The sequence below is a fragment of the Corythoichthys intestinalis genome, chromosome 3 (assembly GCF_030265065.1).
Source record: "Corythoichthys intestinalis isolate RoL2023-P3 chromosome 3, ASM3026506v1, whole genome shotgun sequence".
NCBI classification, from domain to species: Eukaryota; Metazoa; Chordata; class Actinopteri; order Syngnathiformes; family Syngnathidae; genus Corythoichthys; species Corythoichthys intestinalis.
Genome location: NC_080397.1, coordinates 21,101,355 through 21,123,421, shown reverse-complemented (window position 1 = coordinate 21,123,421; position 22,067 = coordinate 21,101,355). Strand labels below are relative to the sequence as shown.

The 22,067-nt window shown below is 38.3% G+C and overlaps 1 protein-coding gene across 2 annotated transcripts in view; it reads left to right on the top strand.

The window, feature by feature from the left end:
- efna5b (ephrin-A5b) overlaps positions 1-19,586 on the top strand; it is a 133,912-nt gene extending 114,326 nt beyond the window's left edge. Inside the window, exons 3-5 of one of the 2 annotated variants that reach the window (XM_057831666.1) lie at positions 9,995-10,060; positions 10,391-10,471; positions 15,601-19,586. In XM_057831666.1, the coding sequence (XP_057687649.1) occupies positions 9,995-10,060; positions 10,391-10,471; positions 15,601-15,728 (275 nt within the window). In that variant the 3' untranslated portion in view covers positions 15,729-19,586. The remainder of the gene's footprint in view (positions 1-9,994; positions 10,061-10,390; positions 10,472-15,600) is intronic. The other variant, XM_057831667.1, reaches the window with a different exon arrangement.
- The last annotated feature ends 2,481 nt before the right edge of the window (positions 19,587-22,067 follow it).

Sequence of the window (22,067 nt, the reverse complement as noted above, 5' to 3'; positions counted from 1 at the left end):
CAGCAATATTATGGTTCCAGTAGATAGACTAAGTGCAGCAATTAAACATTATGTACTATGATTTATTATAGTGTGGCTGTTTCAAAAAGCTCAACTCCACTGCATTCGTAAATCAAGAATTTATTGTTATTTGAAATCTTTAAACGTGAATATGAACCTTCTCATTCCTCATTAATGTGGCTTCTTCAACTTTGCAAACAATTGCAACAGTGAGCCTTGGTTAACTTCGTTTGAAAAAAAAAAGATGTCAGAAGGCTGGTACATGTCTCCACAGCTACCTTAACCCAAGTCCTTCTATGTCCTTACTTCATCATTCTCTCCCATAGTGCGCTCGCAGCGGTAGCATCTGCTTAATGGGCCTCGTCGCTGTGGATGCTTTTCCATCTTCTTACGCTCACACAGTTTGCAGACAAGCACAAGCATGCATGTAGATTCTCAGTGATGATCTGTAGTTTTTGCCTGTATTTGTTGCCATGTGACTGCTATTTTTGTGGGTGGATACATTATCTAAAAGTCATGTCCATTTGTCTGACTTATTTCAACCTTATTTAAGGCTGCTCTTTCACTGTCTCCGCACCTAGAGATAACGTTTACAAATGCTCTCATTAGCAAATGGAAATTTACGCAAAAAAGCATCTGTAAGATTAATATCTATGTGTATTTATTATGTATCCGTGTTGTCCTCGCTCTTGGATAGTGGTTTATTTAAACCCAAAATCCTGGAATCTACTGCATTTTCACAAAGCCAAAACCAACGTGCCTTTCTTTTTTATAGTGAGATGGCAGAGCTAGTCAGTGTGGAATGTTCTGCACGGGACTCCACATTATTCAGTTCAATCCGCACTAAGAAAACAAGACACCAAAGCTGAATTAGATCCCATTAAATAAATATACCATATTAATGAATAGTATGAGATTACCAATGAGAGAAGAAGCTTTAATGTAAATATAACCCAACCAGTACCGATATTTTTATCTTTTTGTTTGTGTCATTGTTGATTCAGCATTTTTTGGGCGTTGAATAGCACTGATCTAAAACTTCTGAAAATACCGAAATGTTTAATTATGTTAATCAACATGTAACTTTCTAATTGCATCTGTATATCTCTCAGGGAATAGAAAAAGAGGAATCAGTTTGGATCTGTGCCACCTCCTCATTTTAATATGGAGGTCCTATTAATGCACCACTTAGTAGGACAGCAGATGCTCAATGTGAATTCTGAGTACAAATGTCAATGCTAATCATTATCCTTGTGACTATCAAAGCCAGTGACACATTCAAAAGGCAAAACTTTGATTTTACCAACAAAAAAATAAGTAATACATAGAGCATATTTTTTCATCCATCCATTTTCCATAGCACTCGTCATTGCTGGGGTGCTATTGTATCCTATTGTGGCCAGCGCATAACACAGTCAGACTTATGCCCGAGCTACAATATGAACTATCTAAGCCAGACATGCAAACTACTACTCCACCATTCTACCCTCAGATAATTTTCCAAGAACAAAATTCTTCCACCATGATATAATAAACAATATTCTTCGACCACCACAGAACCATGGCTGTAAAATTTCGAATGGAATGGTCAAGGAAATGTGTTTTCCAGATAACATTACTGATGCAATAAGGTTTGGCTCGCTGTGTGATTGAAACAATACAGCACCTAAGCCGCATTGAGCCCACCTGTTTGTTTTGCCGTAATTGGATTCTGCTTCATTCCATTTGCCTTAATGCTGATGCATAATGCAATGTACTGCAGGGACCAGCCATTACCAGCTATGGGACGGGGCTTGAAGAAGTAACCTGACACAGCGGCCTGACCCACAAAGTACACCCCAACCCCTCTTTCTGCCCATCTCTTTTCTAAAAGCCACCCCTCTTCTCATTCTAGATGGATTGATGGTGGGGCTTGTGTGCCTAATGGGAACCAGAATAGCAGGTGTTGATGTTAGAGCATAGAGGAACAATAACGTTAATCCAAAATAAACAGACACATACATGGGCCGCTTGGGCCAGGGTAGAGGGATCCTCATCAGAGATTGAGGTTCTGCAAACAAGACAGGCATGTAAAGCTAGAGCTTCATCTTTCTTTTGCAGAAGCAACAACACTCCACAGTCATATTGAGCATCCCAGACGTCAACACATCCGGCAGTTAGACTTTTCCTGCTAGGGTGGAGCCAAATTCAAAGCGTGGCTGTTCCATATAAATAGTGTATGGCCATTATTACGCATGCACACCTGCAGTTCACAAGTAGAAATTGATAAGTATTATATTCATTATGTATTTGATCACATATTAAATTGTATGTTTGGTGACAAATATTTCAATGTCTGTTTTTGTAATAATTACTCTTACTAATATGCATCCATCTCCTTTCTTCAATGGTTTTTGGATACACTCCAATGGGGAGCTGCAACCTACCCCAGCTGACTTCAGGTGAAAGGCAGACCATATACTCTAGAATGGTCAACCAAAGGTCACAATTCCCTGTAAAATCTGGAACAGTTTACCACTTGCCGTCAGAGAGTGTCCCACAGTACGAACCTTCAAAACTCAACTTAAGCAGTGGTTGAAAGTAAACCAGTCCTGCAATCACTGACTTTTCAGCTCTTAGTAACCTATTGTACTGTGCTGTTTTATCGTTATCTTTTGTTCTTTGTTGTCTCTTTTTGTCTTTGCGTTACCTGCCTAGGGACTGCAGATGTAAATTTTTGCTACAATGTGGCATATTTACATCTTTTAGATGTTCATCAATGTGCACTGTCCCTATTAAATAAATTAATAAATGAAATAAATAAATAAGTAGGGATAGACAACCACTGACACTCACGGAAAAACCTTCACCATCTACCGAGTGTACTACTATACCGTCATTGGCCTCTAATACATTTTTATTAAATCATTTTAATTTACAACAAACCAATTGACAATACAAATTGCAATTTATTTTATTCAACATTTGAAAAAAAAATCTAATAAAATATTTCCCTTCCACTAACCAATATCCCTCTGTGTGGCCTATGGTAGATTGGGGTTTTATCATTCTGAGCCATTGTAAATTTGTTTTCCTATATATTTGCGACAATATCCTGGATAGCTAAAGCTAAGTTGGCAGATTTCGCTGCTTTAAAGAAGTCAGATTTTTGACTGTCTGTGTTACTTTAACTTAAATCAAAGTAATTTACCATATGATTAATTAATGTATATAATGAGGGATTCTCTATAAATTAATCTATAGATTGGTTTTTCAATTTGAAATGAATGCAAATCATGCATGCAAATCACACATGCTTGGCTGAGAGAAAACTCTAAATTGTTCCTAGTTATGAATACGTATGTGCGTGAATTACTGTTTTTCTCGTTTTGCGCTGCGATTGGCTGGCAACCAGTTCAGGGTGTACCCAGCCCACTGCCTGTAGTTAGTTTGGACAGGAACTAGCATCCTCATGACCCTCATGATACCCTCATGAGGATGAGCAGTACGGAAGATGAATGAACAGATGAATATAATGGTTTTAATTCGGGCTGTCAAATTTATATCATTAATGGGAGGTCATTAATTTTTTAAATTAATCACGCTAAAATTTTTTACGTATTTACAGTATGCTTGGAACGATCCATTCATGCATTGTCGCAAACAGCTTACAATGTCGTCGTTTTCTTATATACAGAGATAAGAGGCAGCGCCAAGTGAGTGAAGTAGGTTCAAGCAATCATTAGTGTCAAGCTTTTGACTGGCAAATCTTTGATAACTTTCCCACAACCACTATAATTATAGTGGGAAGAGATGTGTGGAAGCATAAGTGGAATTGATCTTTTTCTTAACACCGTTCGTGATACCCAACGCAGAGAAGATACAACATTTGTAGCCCCCACACACAGTCATGGTTGCACCACTTCCCATCATGCATTTGGGCAGACTTGCTACAGTATCATTTACTGAAAGCGCAACAAATACACTAGATGGCAATATTTAGTCACAATATACAAACTCACATTTATCCTGTAAGAATTACAAGTCTTTCTATCCATGGATCCCTTTCACAGAAAGAATGTTAATAATAGTAATGCCATCTTGTGGATATATTGTTATAATAAACAAATACAGTACTTATGTACAGTATGTTGAATGTATATATCCGTCTTGTCTTATCTTTCCATTCCAACAATAATTTACAGAAAAATATGGCATATTTTAGAGATGGTTTGAATTGCAATTAATTATGATTAATTAATTTTTAAGCTGTGATTAACTCGATTAAAAAGCTTAATCGTTTGACAGCCCTAGTTTTAATGTTTTTGCTGGTTGTTGGACTTTTGGCTCAAAGCACTGCCACTAACAATAACTCATTTTTAGCTTGTCATGTTTTGATAACTCATTCATTAAAAACCATGCGTGCTGGGAGATATGCAGGACAGAGAACCATCCATGAACTATTTGCCTTTGTAGCAGCCACACTTCTCTCACAACCAGCTGCAGCCACTAAGTAGCTCAAACCAATGGCCAGGGCTCAGATCAGCGCACAACGTTGGTGATAATGATAAAAAATAAGACATCTGTTGGCTGTGTGTGTGCGTATGGGGGTGTGTCGGGGTGCGTGTGATGTTGGTTGTTTTTTAAATCCACATATACATCAATTATAATAGAAGTTAAGACGAGAAAAAAAAAAGTGGCATCACTATAGTACAGTGTTTGTGTGTGACTAAGCGGCGTCAGCCAAGGTTCATTAGCATGTGCAAAAATAATAAAAAGGGCTTGCTCTCTCCTCTCTGTTGTGGAAAATAGCATCTGATCTCCAGTCACCTCCCATGCACGCTGACACATGGCCAAGGAAAAGATAAAAGCTGATGTAGCGGGAACATTAACGCTAACAGAGCGCTTGAGAAGGATAACGCTGGCAAGATGGGTGCTTGATGAGCTGTGGAATTTGGAGGGAAAAAATTAACCACTGCACATTTGATAGAGAAATGTCTTCAGGATCTTATAAAAATAAAAAAAAATGCAAGTCAGCAGTTGCTTTTTACAACTATTCACTAAGCATTGGAAACCAAAGGAACACTCAGCACTGCAGGACAGATAACAGCAGAGTGTAACTGTGTCTGACATGGCCAAATCTGTTAGTCATTTCGGACCAGCCGTAGGTGTAACACACTGTCGACATAACCACCAAATACAGCACATACAGAACAGTGTGCCAGTCAACTTCACTGTAATGGGTCTTCGAGACTTCCTCATTGCAAACTTAAAAAAAAAAGTTATGGTTTTGATGTTACACTTTTAAAATATGTACTAATTGGTGAAGCTGCACATCCTTTTTTTTAATTATTATTTTTTATTTGAACAATAATAACAATAATAATAACAATATTGTAGTCATTATTTAAACAACTGAGATTTTTCCATGAACATGAAGAAAATTTGTTTCTTATTTATGTATTTGACTCACATACTTGGACTGAACACTTGGTCTCACTTTGCTAGGAAAATATCGACATTAACCAATATATATTAAGATATATCTTTTGGTCCATATCGCCCTGTCATAGTAGTTAACAGAACAGTGGATGGATGTGCCAGAAGCATTCACGTACATTCAATTGGACTTAATCCACCGGTATATGTATTAGTGATCGACTGATATGGGTTTTACAGGACCGATACCGATACTGACCATTAGTAGTTAGAGGGGCCAATATCAGGACGGATACCAATTATTAGTAGTTAAAGGGGCCGATAACCGATTTATGGAGCCAATATTCATTTGCAGTAAAAGTGTAAAAATTGGCGTTAAAAAAACTGAATAATGTAAACACTGAACTTCATTGAAATGCCTAAAGCATGTTTATTGAATCACACAAATGGAAATGAATAGCTCCAGAAGTCCCTAAATTTCCTACACTCAGAAACATCTCTTGTAAATCTTGTTATGGCCCACGAATGCGGAAAACAAGATAGGACCCAAGATCAGACTACAACCGAGGGGAAGCGTCCAAGGATTTAATAAACACAAACGAAACAAACTCGCGAACGCGGAAAAGTGAGAACAACAACAGGGGTCCATAACAATAGGTCGACGGGGATCAGTATTACGAAACTAAGCGGTGGGCAGAAAGCCAAAAAGACAACAAAAATATACTCAATACCTACACAATTAGAGGATCACAAAACAAAGAGGGCTGACGAACAAGATAGCAAATATAATGCGACTCGAAAGTAGTATATGTCGAATGGCGATCACCAAGTTAATATCTCGGCACCGTTGTCTTGGATCGCCGGCGTTATATATTACTGTTGATTAGCTGGAATTAGCTGCAGGTGTGATGTCGGGATCACCCCCTGTAACAAAACAAAATCTAACCAGCAGCAGAATGTGACAGAATAATAAGGCACCAAACTACATCTGAGCCGCAATAACCCAGTTTTAAATTGATTTTTTCATATCGGCCAGTCGGAATAAGAAAAGGCCGATGTATATGTCAAAAATCCAAATATCAGCAGCGATAATCAGTGTATCTCTAATTTGTATAAATGTAGGCCCACTTATTATAAGAACTCAAGGCTGAATGACTATTTATATCTAATGAGGACACCAACTGTAGTATTTTATACTAATATTGACCCATGTCTGAAGTAGCTGTTTCATTCCACTTACTTGCAAACAAAGCATAATTTTTCAAGTTTCCTGAAAACATACAGTAATTTTCAGGACAAAAAAAAAAAAAAAACTAAAAATGAATTTCAAAGGCTCTTATGATTCTATGAGCATAAAGAAATAACTTGACAAGAAAATTGTAATATTTTACTCTGGATACAATATGTCCAAACTTTGTCATAAAAATTTAATCATTATTAATTGAAAATACAAATATCAGTAGATTTATCCCATTGCCAATTCTCCACCCTACTTGTTTTAGCGTGATACTCCCTCATAAGGAGCAAAGGCAATTGTGCAGTGTGTTACTATGGTGCAGTTAGACAGTGGAGCTCTCTTTGGCCAAACGTATGCATGGTGACAGACTGAAGGAGAGGGTGATACAGTTGGGAAAGAGCGAGAAGGGAGGGCTGAGGTGAAAGTTCACCGTGGAGGGGATGACAGATCCCAAATGGTACTCTTTGGAAACACTCTCATTGCTTCAGCTGTGGATTGATGTGAAAACGCAATCAACCGATCCCATTTTATGGTAGGCTGGCAGGGCTGTAAAACATAAAATACATGCAGAAGCATGGTGAAGAGAAAAACTGATGCTTGTTTGGTGGTTAAACGCCAGCTTTGGACACAAGGCAGGGTTGTGTATTTTTAAAGCGCTGACCATGATGGATGCACACATTGTGCTCTCACCGCGCCGCTCCGAGTGACATGTGTTTGACCTCTCCCCATCCTCGTCTTACAGGAGACAACACCTGGTGCCTCACTGCATGGCCATTAGTGGTCAACCAACACACACAAACCTATGCTTTAGTCACACAAGGGATTTTAAAAGCACTCTGTTGCCTTGACAGGAGTCACGGGTACATATACTGTACACTATCTGTTAGTGTTTTTTTTTTTGTTTGTATGTGTGTGTGTATACTCAGAGCCTACAGCATTAGATACTGTACACCTGAGGTCCTGTATTGAAATTGTACATTATCCTGATTTAAAATGTTACTTTCTATTATAAAATATAAAGGTACAAAGTGCACCTTTCTAGTTAAGATTAATACAAATTTGAATGTTTTTAGTTCTGTTTTAATTTAACAAAAATACATTTCTAGTCTTGGAATGTCAAGTTATTTTTCCATTAAATACTGTAATTGTATTTGCAGAGAATGAACACATTTAAAGATTAACATTTAGACTTTTAGAGGGAGGAATAGCAATTTTTTGAAAATATTCACTTCAAAAATAAAGTATCAATATTTTTTTCTTCATAAAATACCTTTGTAATTTTTCGATAATAAAATTATATTTTTGGCTGGAAAAAAACTGAATAAAATAGTAATAATAATACATTCATAATGGTATTTTTAAACACAAAAATTGTTTTAGTGGAGTGAAAAAAGAAGCAATTTTCAAAGAATAAATTTTCATTTTCAGAGACGTAATATTCTGAGACTAAAATGACTGATAGAGACTAATATTTTTTGAGAATCCAGCCTCATTTTCAAGTAATAAAATTACAATTTTTACATTTTGAAAGATTTTATTTTCACACCATGGCCATAATGCTTAAAGCCCTGATTCTAAGAGTAAAGTTCAAAGGGTGAAAATTAGGGCTGTTCCAAAACCAAAAAACGAAATATTGGAAACACTTGGCCGAAAACAGAAAAGCCGAAAAATACACATATGTATGCTTTATTTATTTATTTATTTCTAATTATTATTTTATTTCATTATTTTCCAAATAATGCCCTTTGCCTTGACTCTTCGTCCTCGGATGTTCTAGAAAGTGAGTTTGAAAGGTGCCGATTCTAAAACCCCATGGGAGGGTGCATTTATGATGGCAATGAGCTTTTTGGTAGCAAATTCTGAGGTGCTGGCCTCGTCATAGCATTCTGTTTGGTGGACAGAAACACACAAGTCACGGCCAATGAAATCTTGATTAATGTGCGTTCTTGGAAGTTTGGACACTCGAAAAATGGGTCACACGCCTCCAATTGCTAAGCTAAATGAGATCGCGATGTATGTGTTCGTGGAACAACAACAACAACAACAAAAATATTCCATTCTCGCCGAAACTAGTCAAGCTCTTTACAAGGCTATTACAATCTCTTCTACTCCTTAAAATAAGACTCGCTGTTTTTTCGTGCAACAAGTGAAATCAATCGAGAGCCAGGCGAGTGGGCCGAGTCCTAGCGGCGACAACGCCGAACGAAGTTGCTCCCAGCCGGATTAAACAGCGTCTGGCAGAGGGGGTGTGGAAGTCGCGGGAAAAAATGTGACAAAAAGAGGAAGTGGTCATGCCATAAAAATATTGTACTAAATCACATCAAATCCATATGTATGCATTTGAATACTACTTTATTTGAATACTGTTTGCTTGATTAGACTCCAAACTACTCATGCACAGGCTCAAATGCACGGTACTCGATGTGACGCGGGACATCAATGGAAAGCAACTTCAGAACATGCATGTAGCAGCGATGAAGCAAATTAATTTAATAATTTATTTACTATTCTGATTCCTCAAAATACTTCCAATACATGGACATGTTGGCTTTGAGCCAGTAGTGTTAGCGAGACAGAGTCAGCCAGCGTGTTGCTTCTTGCCATGTTTTGATGACGTCATCACAAGAGGACTAAGTTTCTTCACACTATTCAGTGGTAAACTTTCAGTCTTCAAAGCCGAAAACCGTTAATGCATTTTTAGCTAATTCCAGCCTATAGTTTTCGGCGCCGAATTTTCGGTCACATCTCTAGTGAAAATTAGACTTTCTAATATTTTGGTTTTAATCCTCCAAAAATATTTTAATTTCCAGAGAATAATCTTGTACTTTTTCAGGGGGGAAAAATTGTCATGATAGCAATTTTCGAAGAATAAATTTTCATCTTCAGACACGTAATATTCTGAGGCTAAGATCTGAATTTTTCAAAAATCCAATCATTTTCAATTTATAAAATTACAATTTTTACGTTTGAAAGATTGTATTTTTATACCATGGTCAGAATGCTGAAAGAGTGAAGTTATCATTTCCAAAAGGTGAAAATTAAACCTTCCATCTAGCTATTTCTATCTTCCAAAAATGTTTTAATTTCCAGAGAATAATCTTGTACCATTTCGGGGGGGGGTAATTTTCACTGCTCAAGGTGGTACTTTCACACAACTTTATTCAATATTAAATCATGATTAAATTGAAAATAAAAATATTAGGCACATGGGTGTGCACCACTGTTTAGGAATGCCTGTTGAATACCTTAATTTTTAAGATTTTATCCTTCATACTGTTTGCGGTGCATCATGCTCTCCATTAATTCTCTTTTTAAAATATGCATTATTTTGTTTTTCAGCCTCCACCGTTGCTGAAAATGGGAAGAAAACCTGCCTGAAGCTGAAAGTTTTCGTCCGACCATCAAGTAAGTTCTCTCCTGCTTTGTAAACGCAGCCTGTTGAAGTGCACAGCTGGTGTGTTGAAAAACGAACCACTCAGTGTCGCTTTTTGCTCGCTGTCCCAACATGCCGCTCTCATCTGTCTCTGAACTGCTGCTACTCGTAAGAAAATGTTTTATTTAAAAAAAGAACAAAAAAGCAAAAAACAGGAATCTAGTCTTATTTCATCTGAATGTTGCCATGAGCTTTGTTGCTTGACGTGTTGACTTTAAGGGCTGAGAGGGGGCTTCAAATGTCTACCTGGCATATATACCTCTAATGATGATGATTTCATTCTTCCTATCTTCTGTTTATAGACAGCTGTGTGAGAACTATAGGTGTACATGACCGTGTTTTTGATGTAAACGACAAAGTAGACAATACGTTAGAACCACGAGGTTAGTATGGCTTTCTGCTTTTTTTTACTCTCTTCATACGTCTGTCCACATGCCCTGTTCTTGCCACACTGTGTGATCTTCTCACACGTCCTGCATGATCTCCACCCTGTCCATCATAGCCCCATACCAAACACCTCATAGTATGCAACAAATGTATTTATTAGGGGTGTAAGACTGTAATTAGCTTCCTTAATGATGTTTGACTAAGAAAATATGGAGTAGTAGGAAGAGTGTACATGTTTCACCATGAAATGAATGTGTAACATTGTTAAAATCACCAGTCATCAGGCATCCCAGACTTACGCCTTTTGTCTGGTCACAGTTGAAATTAATTCAACACGATAGACGAATTTTCCTTCAGCCAAGATAGGCGTTGTTTATTTACACACATGTACTTGGCATCCAATTTTCGAATTTTATTTCATTTTGGAAATGCATTCGATGCTTTTCAAGGTGACGATACTGTTATAAATGCATTCATGATATACAGCATTTAGTATTTAATCTTGGACAAATTACATAATTGAGAATTTTATTTAATTTAAATTTTAATTTTTTTGTATGTTTGTTCAGTAATTCATACAACTACAGGAAAAATATTTGTAGCTATTTATTTTTCAACTCATATTTAAAATATCACATTATAACTGATAAGGTTACTGTAATACAGAGCTTCTCAATTATTTTCTATTACGCCCCCCCAAGAAAGACGTAAATGTTTTGCGCCCCCCCCAAACTCTCTGCCGCCACTATAAAAAATGTTGTCCATAAAAATACTATTATAAGTACGACTCTGCCTAACGTTGTGTCATTTTTTTCTATTAAAGAAAAAAAAAAAAATCATAGATCAACTTATAATAAAGTATAACTTCATTAAGATTGTTTTGTTTGTAACAGAAAAGACTTAACGTGGATCAATTTGCCTGATTAAAAAAAAAAAGTCACGTCTAAACTGTAAAAATACACTCGAGGTACATTTTTGACCATTTGATACTAATAAAATAAAATGTAATAAAATTAGTAAATAATAACAAATTCAAAGAGATTAGAAACATTAACTCATGAGGACAATATGCCCAAAAATTTGACCGAAAAAACAAAACTGAATAGAAGAAAAAAAAGAGTGTCTTTGGACAAAAAGACAGTTTTTATTTTTGCTGCTCACAGAATCACTACCTTTGCAATGGTGTGGGGTTATTTTGCACTGAGCATGCTAACAGTGCTCACTGGTTTACTGATATAACACTGACAAAGCGGGACAATTGTTGGCAATATTCGGCACGTTTTCGCTGAAAAACAATCACACGGCTTATTAATGAGATTGGGGTCTAATGTCTTTAACTGTCGTCTCAATTGATTTGGCTTCCGGCTGTCCGCTATAATCATTTTTAGACACAGTAAACAGTGGTCTTTCCTCATCTCCCACTGTATTAAAAGTCAAAGCCAAAAGGCAAACGGCCCGAAAAAAAGCGCATTCTCTGCAGCCGAGGGAGAACCGTAGGTGAGGGCGGTCGTCGTGACGATCCCAAGCCGAAAATGGCACTTCTCGGGCGGACACGTGTGAACCGGAGAAGACAGTGGGTCGCTGTGTGAGTCCAGCCGGAAAACAGTTTTCGAAAATGCCGCACAGCTCTTCATATCTATGTGCTCTTGCTTAGTTCAAAAATACGGCGCGCACTCTAAAAATGAAAGCGGCACTGCCACCCACCGAGTGGATGTGCAATTACACTTTATTCTAGTACGGCAAAAAAAAAAACATGTTCCCCGAGGTCACATGCGCCATCCCTGGCATCGCTCTGCGCCCCCTGGGGAGGAGTGCCCCACCATTTAAAGAAGTACTGCCGTAATGTAACTCTTAGCAGGCAGTTTACTTGAGTACCACTGAACTTACTGCAAAGCGTTCTTGGTTTGGGATGTATTTCCATTGCTATGGTGCTGAGGTAACCTGCATTTATAATTGAGGGTCTAGGGTTAAGGTTAGGTTCTTAATATAAAACGTAAAAAGAATTTCTCAGAACACAAATCAAACAAAAGTCCTGTTCATTCAAATAAAAATTTTTTAAAAAGTGCTGTTGATTGACATTTTTTATCTCGTGGGCAAAGCGCTGATATAAATTGTGTCAATGACTAAGCCTCCGAATAGGGAGGAGGCAGATTGTAATGAATCATTCATTCATTCATTTTCCAAGACGCATATCCTCACGAATGTTGAGGGGTTGCTGGCGCCAATGCCAGATAACTGTGGGCAGTAGGCAGGGTACACCCTGAATCGGTTAACAGCCAATCACAGGGTGCAAGGAGACGAAGAACCATTCGCACACACACTCATACCTAGCCACAATTTAGTGTTCGATCGGCCAGCCATGCATGTTTTTGAGATGTGGAAGGAAATTGATCTCAGAATTTTGAGGCGGACGTGCTAACCACTCTGCCACCATGCCTGTAATGAATAAAAAAAAAAACAAATGAATCAGTCTTTTTTATTCCAACACTTGTTCATAAATACCATCCAAATCCAATTTCAAAGCACACTCCAAGACAGTGTGCTTTGAAATTGTATGACAATTTACAGTTTAAGGTGGTGTTAAAGGTAGACTCTAAGCTGTTATATGAATGGGTTGAAGTGTGTTGTTTCTTCATAAAAAAGAAATGAGACAACTTTACTATCTAACAATAACTCAAGTGCGAATATGCTTCTCCAAAACACAATACAAACAGACACTTAAGACACTAATAAGTATAATCTCTAAATAACTTAGTGCTCCGTGCTAAGGAGTAGTTTCTCATCAACAAAGAATACAAACAACTCAATTGGCTTCATTTACTCACCTCTGACGGAGGCACACTGGATCTAAGAATACACAAGACAAACCAACTTGTGACACATCGTAAAGTTATTGATTCATGCAACTAATGGATTTATCGATTTTAATCGATTAGTTGTTGCAGCCTTAGACCAAAAGGACCAAGGTCCAGTTGGAGAGGTAGCTCGCAACAACGCTTGCAAGTGACTTGTGTAAAAGGCTCATATTCAAAGTGCGCCAACCACTTTCCGAGTAGCATCATGTGGACGAGAGGAGCACTCACTTATGAAGCAAATTTAGAAGAGAAAATACCTCCCTCCTGGGTGTGGAGGGAGCATGGAGCGTCACAACAGCCGCACGTAATGTAGCATAAGTGTACCCTGCTTAGCTTGTAAGCGGACCGAGACCAACGCTTTTTGAGCGGACTAGAGTTCGTTTGTTTGGTCCGAACTAGTGTTCTGATGCGCGTTCACATTTACAAAACGAAGCAGAATATCTGAGAAAAAGAACTCTGGTAAGTTTAAAAAGGACCAAACAGTGCTAGTGTGAAAGCGCGTGAAAAAGTTATTACAGTAACTCAACAATAAACTGTCAGGAAATCTGGCAGTCACCTCTTTCTCATCCATACTATGCAATGCAATTAGATTAAATTGAGGAAATAAAGGCTGAAAACCAAAAGAAATAAATAAATCATAAAACCTTAGAAACCTATTTTTAAAAAATCCTGAGCTGGATAATATTCTGCACTTTCCCAACATTGTCTCTCTGGTTCCTTCCAAGTGATTCACACGCTTTCATGGGCGCCAAGAGTCAGCAACAAGGCAGCCTTCTCATCCGGGCCACTGAGCTCACGTCAGATTAAATTCAGAAGAAATAAAGGCGGAAAAAAGAATGAGATGAACTAAACTGGGGCTTTGCCTGCCCAAAGGCTTTTGCATGCATCGTCACCACATCCTGTTTCAGCCATTTTGGTTGGGTGATTTTTTTTTGGGATGAAAACCAAACAACTAAATTTCATTGCATCCGTACTTGAGAGTATAAGGACCGCCCTAAACCCACAACTCTGATAGTTGACTCACTCTTTAGTATTTGCCTACCTACTACACTAAATAACTATATGTAACACTAAGTGCACTTTGCAAACACAATTGTTAAATGCACAAATCAGCGTGTGAACAAATTGTGCAGCATTTACACCCCTAATATGTACCAATATACTTGTGTTAATGAAACATGTTAATTGCCCACTGCACGTCCATCATGATCACATTTTATGCTCTTGCTGTATTTTCATCTGGAAATTCTAAATATAAACTCAATCATTTAACTCATTAGAATCAGATCATTCATTCCCTATCTGTAATCATGACTGCATTTTTATGTCAGGACACATATGCTACAGTCTTCATGACAGGATATTGTAACTGGTTTATTATTGCATTGCATATTGACATGTGAAGACAATGTGCAGACCTGCAATGGCCTTAGACATTATTGAATGCCCTACCTTCCTCTCACCTTGCACCTGGCCTCTTGTCCACCAGGCTAGTTTACTGTCTACACTTTGCTTCTGTCAATCCACTGCTTTCTTGCATAGAATCACAAGCTTTACAGTGCCTGGCCACCCTTGCAGCACAGAAGCTTTGTTACGTATGGTTTGTTTGCCCCTTTGCATTGTCCTGCTCTTTTCCCTGCTTATAAAATGTGCTCACCTCGGAGAAATAACACAGTACAGTGGTGCTTTGACTCACAAATACCTCGATTTCTTGGGCATCGATTAAAAAAATTTTTTTTTTTTAATGTTTTTCAATTTGTGGCAAGCTGAAGTTTGAGTGCTGTGATTTTTTTATTCTTTCTTGAAATTAAGACATTTATGCTCGTGCATGTGGGCAAGGGCAGGCACAGCCGCTGGTGCACGGTCATCCATTGATTGAATTGAAATAAGAGCTTATTTCTTATCACTTTTATTATGCTTAATTTAAAAACCCTAAAAAATGTGCATTTTATATTTGTGTTTCAGTTCATTTTAAATGGAAAGAAATATTTCAGAGATGAGTTAAGAGCTTGATTGGATAATAAATTTAACCTACAAGTCAAAGTTCCACTGTAATATTATAACATAGCAACCCAAGTTCATATGGCAACTCAGAAAATATACTAATCTAATGCCTAATAATGTTGTTCACATGAACCAGTAGTCCATATGTTGCTTTATTACTGATAGATTTCTTCAATTGACAAAAAACTGAGATTTAATTTTCTGATATTGATTGAACTTATGTTAATCACTGAGTGTTAAATGTATTTGTTTTTCCAATCATATAGACGACACGAGCCATGAACCGGCCGAGCCATCACGAAGTGAGGAGACAAACGCTGCATCGCACCTGCCTGCATCCAGTCGACTTGTGGCTTCACTTCTTCTCTGCCTGGCAGCACATTTCACCTTATAGCGCCCCCACCTGTCCCAGAGGGGCAATTTATACCCAGCGTGGCCTGAATCTGCCCGAGGTTGCGGCGAAAAGGGGCGGATTTTGAGGGTGGAGCTTGTTTTGCTTGATTGGGGCATCCTTGCAGGCTTCCCAAGGAATCCCTCTATTTTTTGTTTTTCCCCAGACAAAGTTTGAAGTGTCTCACCAGTTCTTATTGGGGAAAAATGCAGGGGTGAAAACCACCACTTGCAAACCTAAGATGCCAAATCTTTTTTGTCCAGACACTTAGTGATCCTGACTTTCCTGTGACAGCGCTTTACATCATTTTTAACCATTGCAGCACACAAAAATGCAGTTAACATACAAACAAACAGACATGCATGAAAACACATGCTTCACAAATCTTCAATGTTTTGTTCCTCTTACCATGTTGTGTTCAGTAGCAGCATTTACAAATTAGGAAAGTGAAGACTGTAGACTCTTAGGAACGAATGTACATAAACGTGTAGGTGTCTCTCAGTTGTGTTGGCATCAAGTTCTGCTTGGTGCATATTTTTTATGTTTAACCTAGCAGGTCAAAACAATGAAGATGAAGGGAAAGAACTGTGAGTTTGGGAGCCCCAGCACTGGAAAAAATGTACACAGCCTGCACCTTAACCTACTGATGTCCAGTTGTTTCCTTATTATTTAATAGTAACAGCCAACTTTTCATAGGAGGATAAGCTACTGTATATACATGACCAGGGGTGTGCATTTGACTAAATACCCATGATTGACGTTGGGGGTGGAGAATTTACCAATTAAGTAATTTTGATTTTTTTTTTCTTTAAATACAATTTACTTGCAGCATATTCTACAATCCTGTTTCCATGCCTGTGCTCCGCACAGAATATTACCCTGAATACCACCTCACTTCCGTCAAGAAGTGATTAATCATCAATCAATTCCAAACATTGGACAAATTTCTTGGCCATCAATCGACTAATGGATTTTCCGTGCCCATCTCTAGTGAAATAGAAAATGTTGTGGTTTTACTGAGTATAAGACAACAGAGAGCTGTTGACTCCTAGCAGGCACTTTGGGGGCCGCTACTAGATGGAGGATCGATGTCTTTTAGGAGTCGCAATTTCACGGCAACAGTCACACTCATTTTAAATTTACTGAGCTGGACAAAGAACTATTCTCTTTGCTCCATCCACTTATGCTATACTGTGTGTTCACATCCAAATCTGAAATTGTTGGAATCTAAAGCACCCTTACATTGTAGTATGTATGTACTTCGATATTGTAATTGGTTAAATATTAGTAAGCAGGTTCTGAAATAAACTAATCTTAGTTACAGCACTGATGCATTTTGGCTTTAAAAACATTATATAGCACTTACAATCAGGGTTGTTGTCCCTGTGTGTATATTGACATTCAGCATTAGTCGGCCTCATCAAAGACAAACAAAAATAAGAAAGTAAATGTCCAACCATGGATCCTTATGTTACTGGTTTAAGTGACTAATGAGGTTCAAAATGACAGGCATGCCTGCCCCATGTTGCGGCAAAGGGAGGTATTTCTGGTATTAAAAATAGACGGTTGAAGGCTTGAAGGAAGGATCCGTCTCAGGAGGAGGGGTGTAGATCTCATGTGTGTGTGTGTGTTGGGGGGGGGTTAAGGCACTAGTGACCTTGCTGTTTGAGGGAAGTGGTGAGTGACGGAAATGGAATTCCAAGGGAAGGCTTTGGAAATGTGAGGTAGCTGAAGGTAGTAGCAGTGATAATAGTGCTTGACATAAAAGTACAATGTCATTTTATCATTTATATCTGGGCCACACGGAAGAATCAAAGTATACACAAAACAAACTATCAAGTCATAATTTCGCAAGAAAAATAAGTATGAAGTACGTATCAAAATCTAAAATGTGCTTTTTATGGAAAATGGCCAAGAGTGTAAAATTGTTTGACACATGCCGATAATAATCAGACTTTCTTCTCATTAGATGACAATTTACCCCTCTATATAGTATATTTTTTATCTCAATACTTTTTCTGGGAGGTTGGACATGATGTAATTCTGGGAACTTTTTACACCGTAATGTTATTTCATTCTGGAGGTTTGTTTATTTGCACTCTGGCCTGTATACCTTCTAAAAGATGTCTTATATTGGGTTGTTTTTATGTTTCACGTGTATCTGCCGTTGTACCCGATTGAAGATTATATTTTTAATTAACTATGCTAAAATTGTGCTTGCAACTCAGCTGTTCTAGGAGTTCAGGTCAGTGAATGATGTGTTAATGTTACAATGGACAAGGTCCTTTTTATTTTTGTTTGAAAACCAGCTTCAAGTTGACCCTCTTTTGTGATTACCAATACAACTTTCCGTCATTCTTTTTGTTTTTGTTTTTTAGTTTGCCTCCATCCTATTTTATGGCATACTTCAGCCTAACCTGGGAAATGAGGATCAACTTAAAAACTGGATACTGTGTATCCTGAGGTAGTCAACCATCAAACACATGTAGTGGTAGGTTATAGCATCTGTTTTGTACCTTCTGGAGAACAAAAGTAAAGAAAAAAAAGGTCATTGTTAAAACTGTATGATTATTACTGTTATGATGATGATTAAAACTATTATTATTATTAGGGAAGATTCCTTCTTGTAAATAGTGTTTGATATTAAAGTATTGATTTGGTTCTTATGTCTTTTCTAAAAAAAGAAAAAAAAAAGAAAAAAAATTATATGCTAATATCTCTGGGTTTTGCTGAGTGCTTTCAAACAATACATTGGGCGCTGCGATCCTCGATGCCTAATGAAGCTACAAGCTAATATGTTATACTTGGAGCTGTACACACCAGTGGACAGAAGACAGCCTTTGCCATCCCATCATGCGAGGATCTTTGGGACTTAACTTCCTTGGACATTTTGTTTGTTTGTTTGTTTGTTTTTTGCATTCAGTGTGGGAAAGCATGAGATAGAACTGGACGGCGTCTGGGAGGAACTTGCTGGTTTCATGATTTGGCATGCGCATGAACTTAATGACGTAAGAAAAAAAAAGTAGTTTTTAAAAGTTTTTTGGGGGGGGTTGCCTTGTTTTCCTTACAGTGTGTTAGATTTTCAGCTCAAATTCACATTGTGCATTTTAATTTGCATCTCTGATCCGAGTGATGTCATGGAGCCTTGTAGTGACAAGATAACAAAAGTGCTGTACAAAACACCAAACATTGTTGTGTAGTTGCAGTGTGGCTCGGCCATGTTGTTGTCGTCTTTTCTCTTTCTGATGACTTAATCCTATGTACTTGCTGCCTGTGACCCTCAGAGGAACACATACATAGGGAGAGCATACGTGTAAAGGGTTGTCAATCTGACAAAAATATGTTTGAGCGATTTGAATTTGGTAAGTGTGTATCTCATGTGGTGCTGCCGCCATAAATGGGAAGCGACAACCCTCTTTTTGGCAGCCAATAGTGTTTCCCATGCCTTAGACGCTCTCCACCATTGTGCTTTGACTCGTCAACAAAACAGGGCCTTTCACTTCTCCTTTCCCTCTTTTTAAAACCCTTGACCCCTCATTCATTTGTGATGGTCTTGATGTCGCTCCTGAGTACCATGGAAGAACTAGTGCAGCCCCTACCTGCAAACAACAGGGGTGGAGGTATATCGTGGATCCAGGTTCTGTGGCCGTCATTCAAGTTTCTTGTGATTGTGTCGCATACATCACTTCACACGCTGTCCTTCTTCTTTGTACCCTGCGCTCAATTTGTCATCAGTGGAGTAAGATTTCCAAACTTGCTCTTTTACAGTATATAAACAATGAAAAAAGCCAACAAAAAATGATCTGTATTTGTATATACACGTGTCTGAGCATCTATGAGTAATACAATAAAACAGAAAAAGATGGAAAGACTGTTGTTTTCTTCACTCTGTTGCTGTGAACAAACTGATTTGGGATGATTATCAATTTGGAATTCTTTTCAGATTGTGGGCTAGTTACAGTGGGGCAAATAAGTATTTAGTCAACCACCAACTGTGCAAGCTCTCCAACTTGAAAAGATGAGAGAGGCCTGTAATTGTCAACATGGGTAAACCTCAACCATGAGAGACAGAATGTGAAAAAAAAAAAAGAAAATCACATTCTTTGATTTTTAAATAATTTATTTCAAAATTAGAGTAGAAAATAAGTATTTGGTCACCTACAAACAAGCCAGATTTCTGGCAGTCAAAGAGTCAGAGAGTAACTTCTTCTAACGAGGTCTAACAAGGTCTAACAAGGCTCCACTCGTTACCTGTATCAATGGAACCTGTTTTAACTCATTATCGATATAAAAAACACCTGTCCACAACCTCTCAGTCAATCACACTCCAAACTCCACTATGTCCAAGACCAAAGAGCTGTCGAAGGACACCAGTGACAAAATTGTAGACCTGCACCAAGCTGGGAAGACTGAATCTGCAATAGGTAAAACACTTGATGTAAAGAAATCAACTGTGGGAGCAATTTTTAGAAAATGGAAGCTATACAAGACCATTGATAATCTCCCTTGATCTGGGGCTCCATGCAAGATCTCACCCAGTGGCGTCAAAATGATAACAAGAATGGTGAGCAAAAAACCCAGAACCACACGGGGGGACCTAGTGAATGACCTACAGAGAGCTGGGACCACAGTAACAAAGGCTACTATCAGTAACACAATGCGCCGCCAGGGACTCAAATCCTGCACTGCCAGACGTGTCCCCCTGCTGAAGAAAGTACACGTCCAGGCCCGTCTGCGGTTTGCTAGAGAGCATTTGGATGATCCAGAAGACGACTGGGAGAATGTGTTATGGTCAGATGAAACCAAAATAGAACTTTTTGATAGAAACACAGGTTCTCGTGTTTGGAGGAGAAAGAATACTGAATTGCATCCGAAGAACACCATACCCACTGTGAAGCATGGGGGTGGAAACATCAAGCTTTGAGGCTATTTTTCTGCAAAGGGAGCAGGACGACTGATTTGTGTAAAGGAAAGAATGAATGGGGCCATGTATCGAGAGATTTTGAGTGAAAATCTCCTTCCATCAGCAAGGGCAATGAAGATGAGACGTGGCTGGGTCTTTCAGCATTACAATGATCTCAAACACACAGCCAGGGCAACAAAGCAGTGGCTTCGTAAGAAGCATTTCAAGGTCCTGGAGTGGCCTAGCCAGTCTCCAGATCCCATAGCCCATAGAAAATCTGTGGAGAGAGTTGAAAGTCTGTGTTCAACGACAGCCCCAAAACGTGTGAAAAGCTTGTGAAGAGTTACAGAAAACGTTTGGCCTCCGTTATTGCCAACAAAGGGTACATAACAAAGTATTAAGATTCCCTTTTGGTATTGACCAAATACTTATTTTCCACCCTGATTTGCAAATAAATTCTTTAAAAATAAAAATAAATTGATTTTCTGTTTTTTTTTTTTTTTTTTTTTCCACATTCTGTCTCTCATGGTTAAGGTTTACCCATGTTGACAATTACAGGCCTCTCTAATATTTTCAAGTGGGAGAACTTGCACAATTAGTGGTTGACTAAATACTTATTTGCCCCACTGTACATGGTTTCGATTGGAAATAATGGCTGCACAATTGATCTGTTTTAGAATTAAACCATCATTAAAAATATAAACAATATATTCATAAAATGTACAGGCAATGTTTCAACATCATGATTTAACATATTAATCAGTCAGAAATATGTAAAAAGAAATTAACCTTCTGGGTCTCAAATTCTATATACTGGAAAATCTTCTGAAAAAAAACTCATAAAGTATGAATTTGGTAAGTAATCCAAATTCATAGGCCGTGAGCATTTCGTTGTTGCAAATCTGCAACGCCTGCCTTGAGAGGGGTAACTATGGATATTATAAAAAAATAATGTGTTGTTGCATCTGCCTTTACATTTAATGATGCCAGGGATATAGGGAAGGTAAGAAGAGATCAGTACTATAGTACTCACATTTGAAACTCTTTTTCAAAGCTGTCATGATATTTTGGGTGGGCCAAAAGAGAGAGTTAGGTGACCTTACCTTGAACTCCTGCTATATGACTCACCCATACTACACTTTGTGGAATAATGCATGGCGTATCCGACACAGGGCCCCGAGCAGCACTGCAGGGTCCCCGAGGCTGGGGTGTCCTTCCTTAAGCGACGCCTGGCAGTGACTATCTAGATTCGGACACAATACTGCTAAGGGATGGCCCTCTAAAGTGAATTATGCCGAATTGGCAACTGTTGCACGAGCCGCGGTTTGCTTGGAGGCTTTCCTGGCCGCCGCTGTTCCACTCTCGCAAAGCCCCGCTGACAAGAGAGATGCTTCTTGTCGCGTTCACAAAGCCTTGCTGGCAGGGAGTTCTGTAGAGAT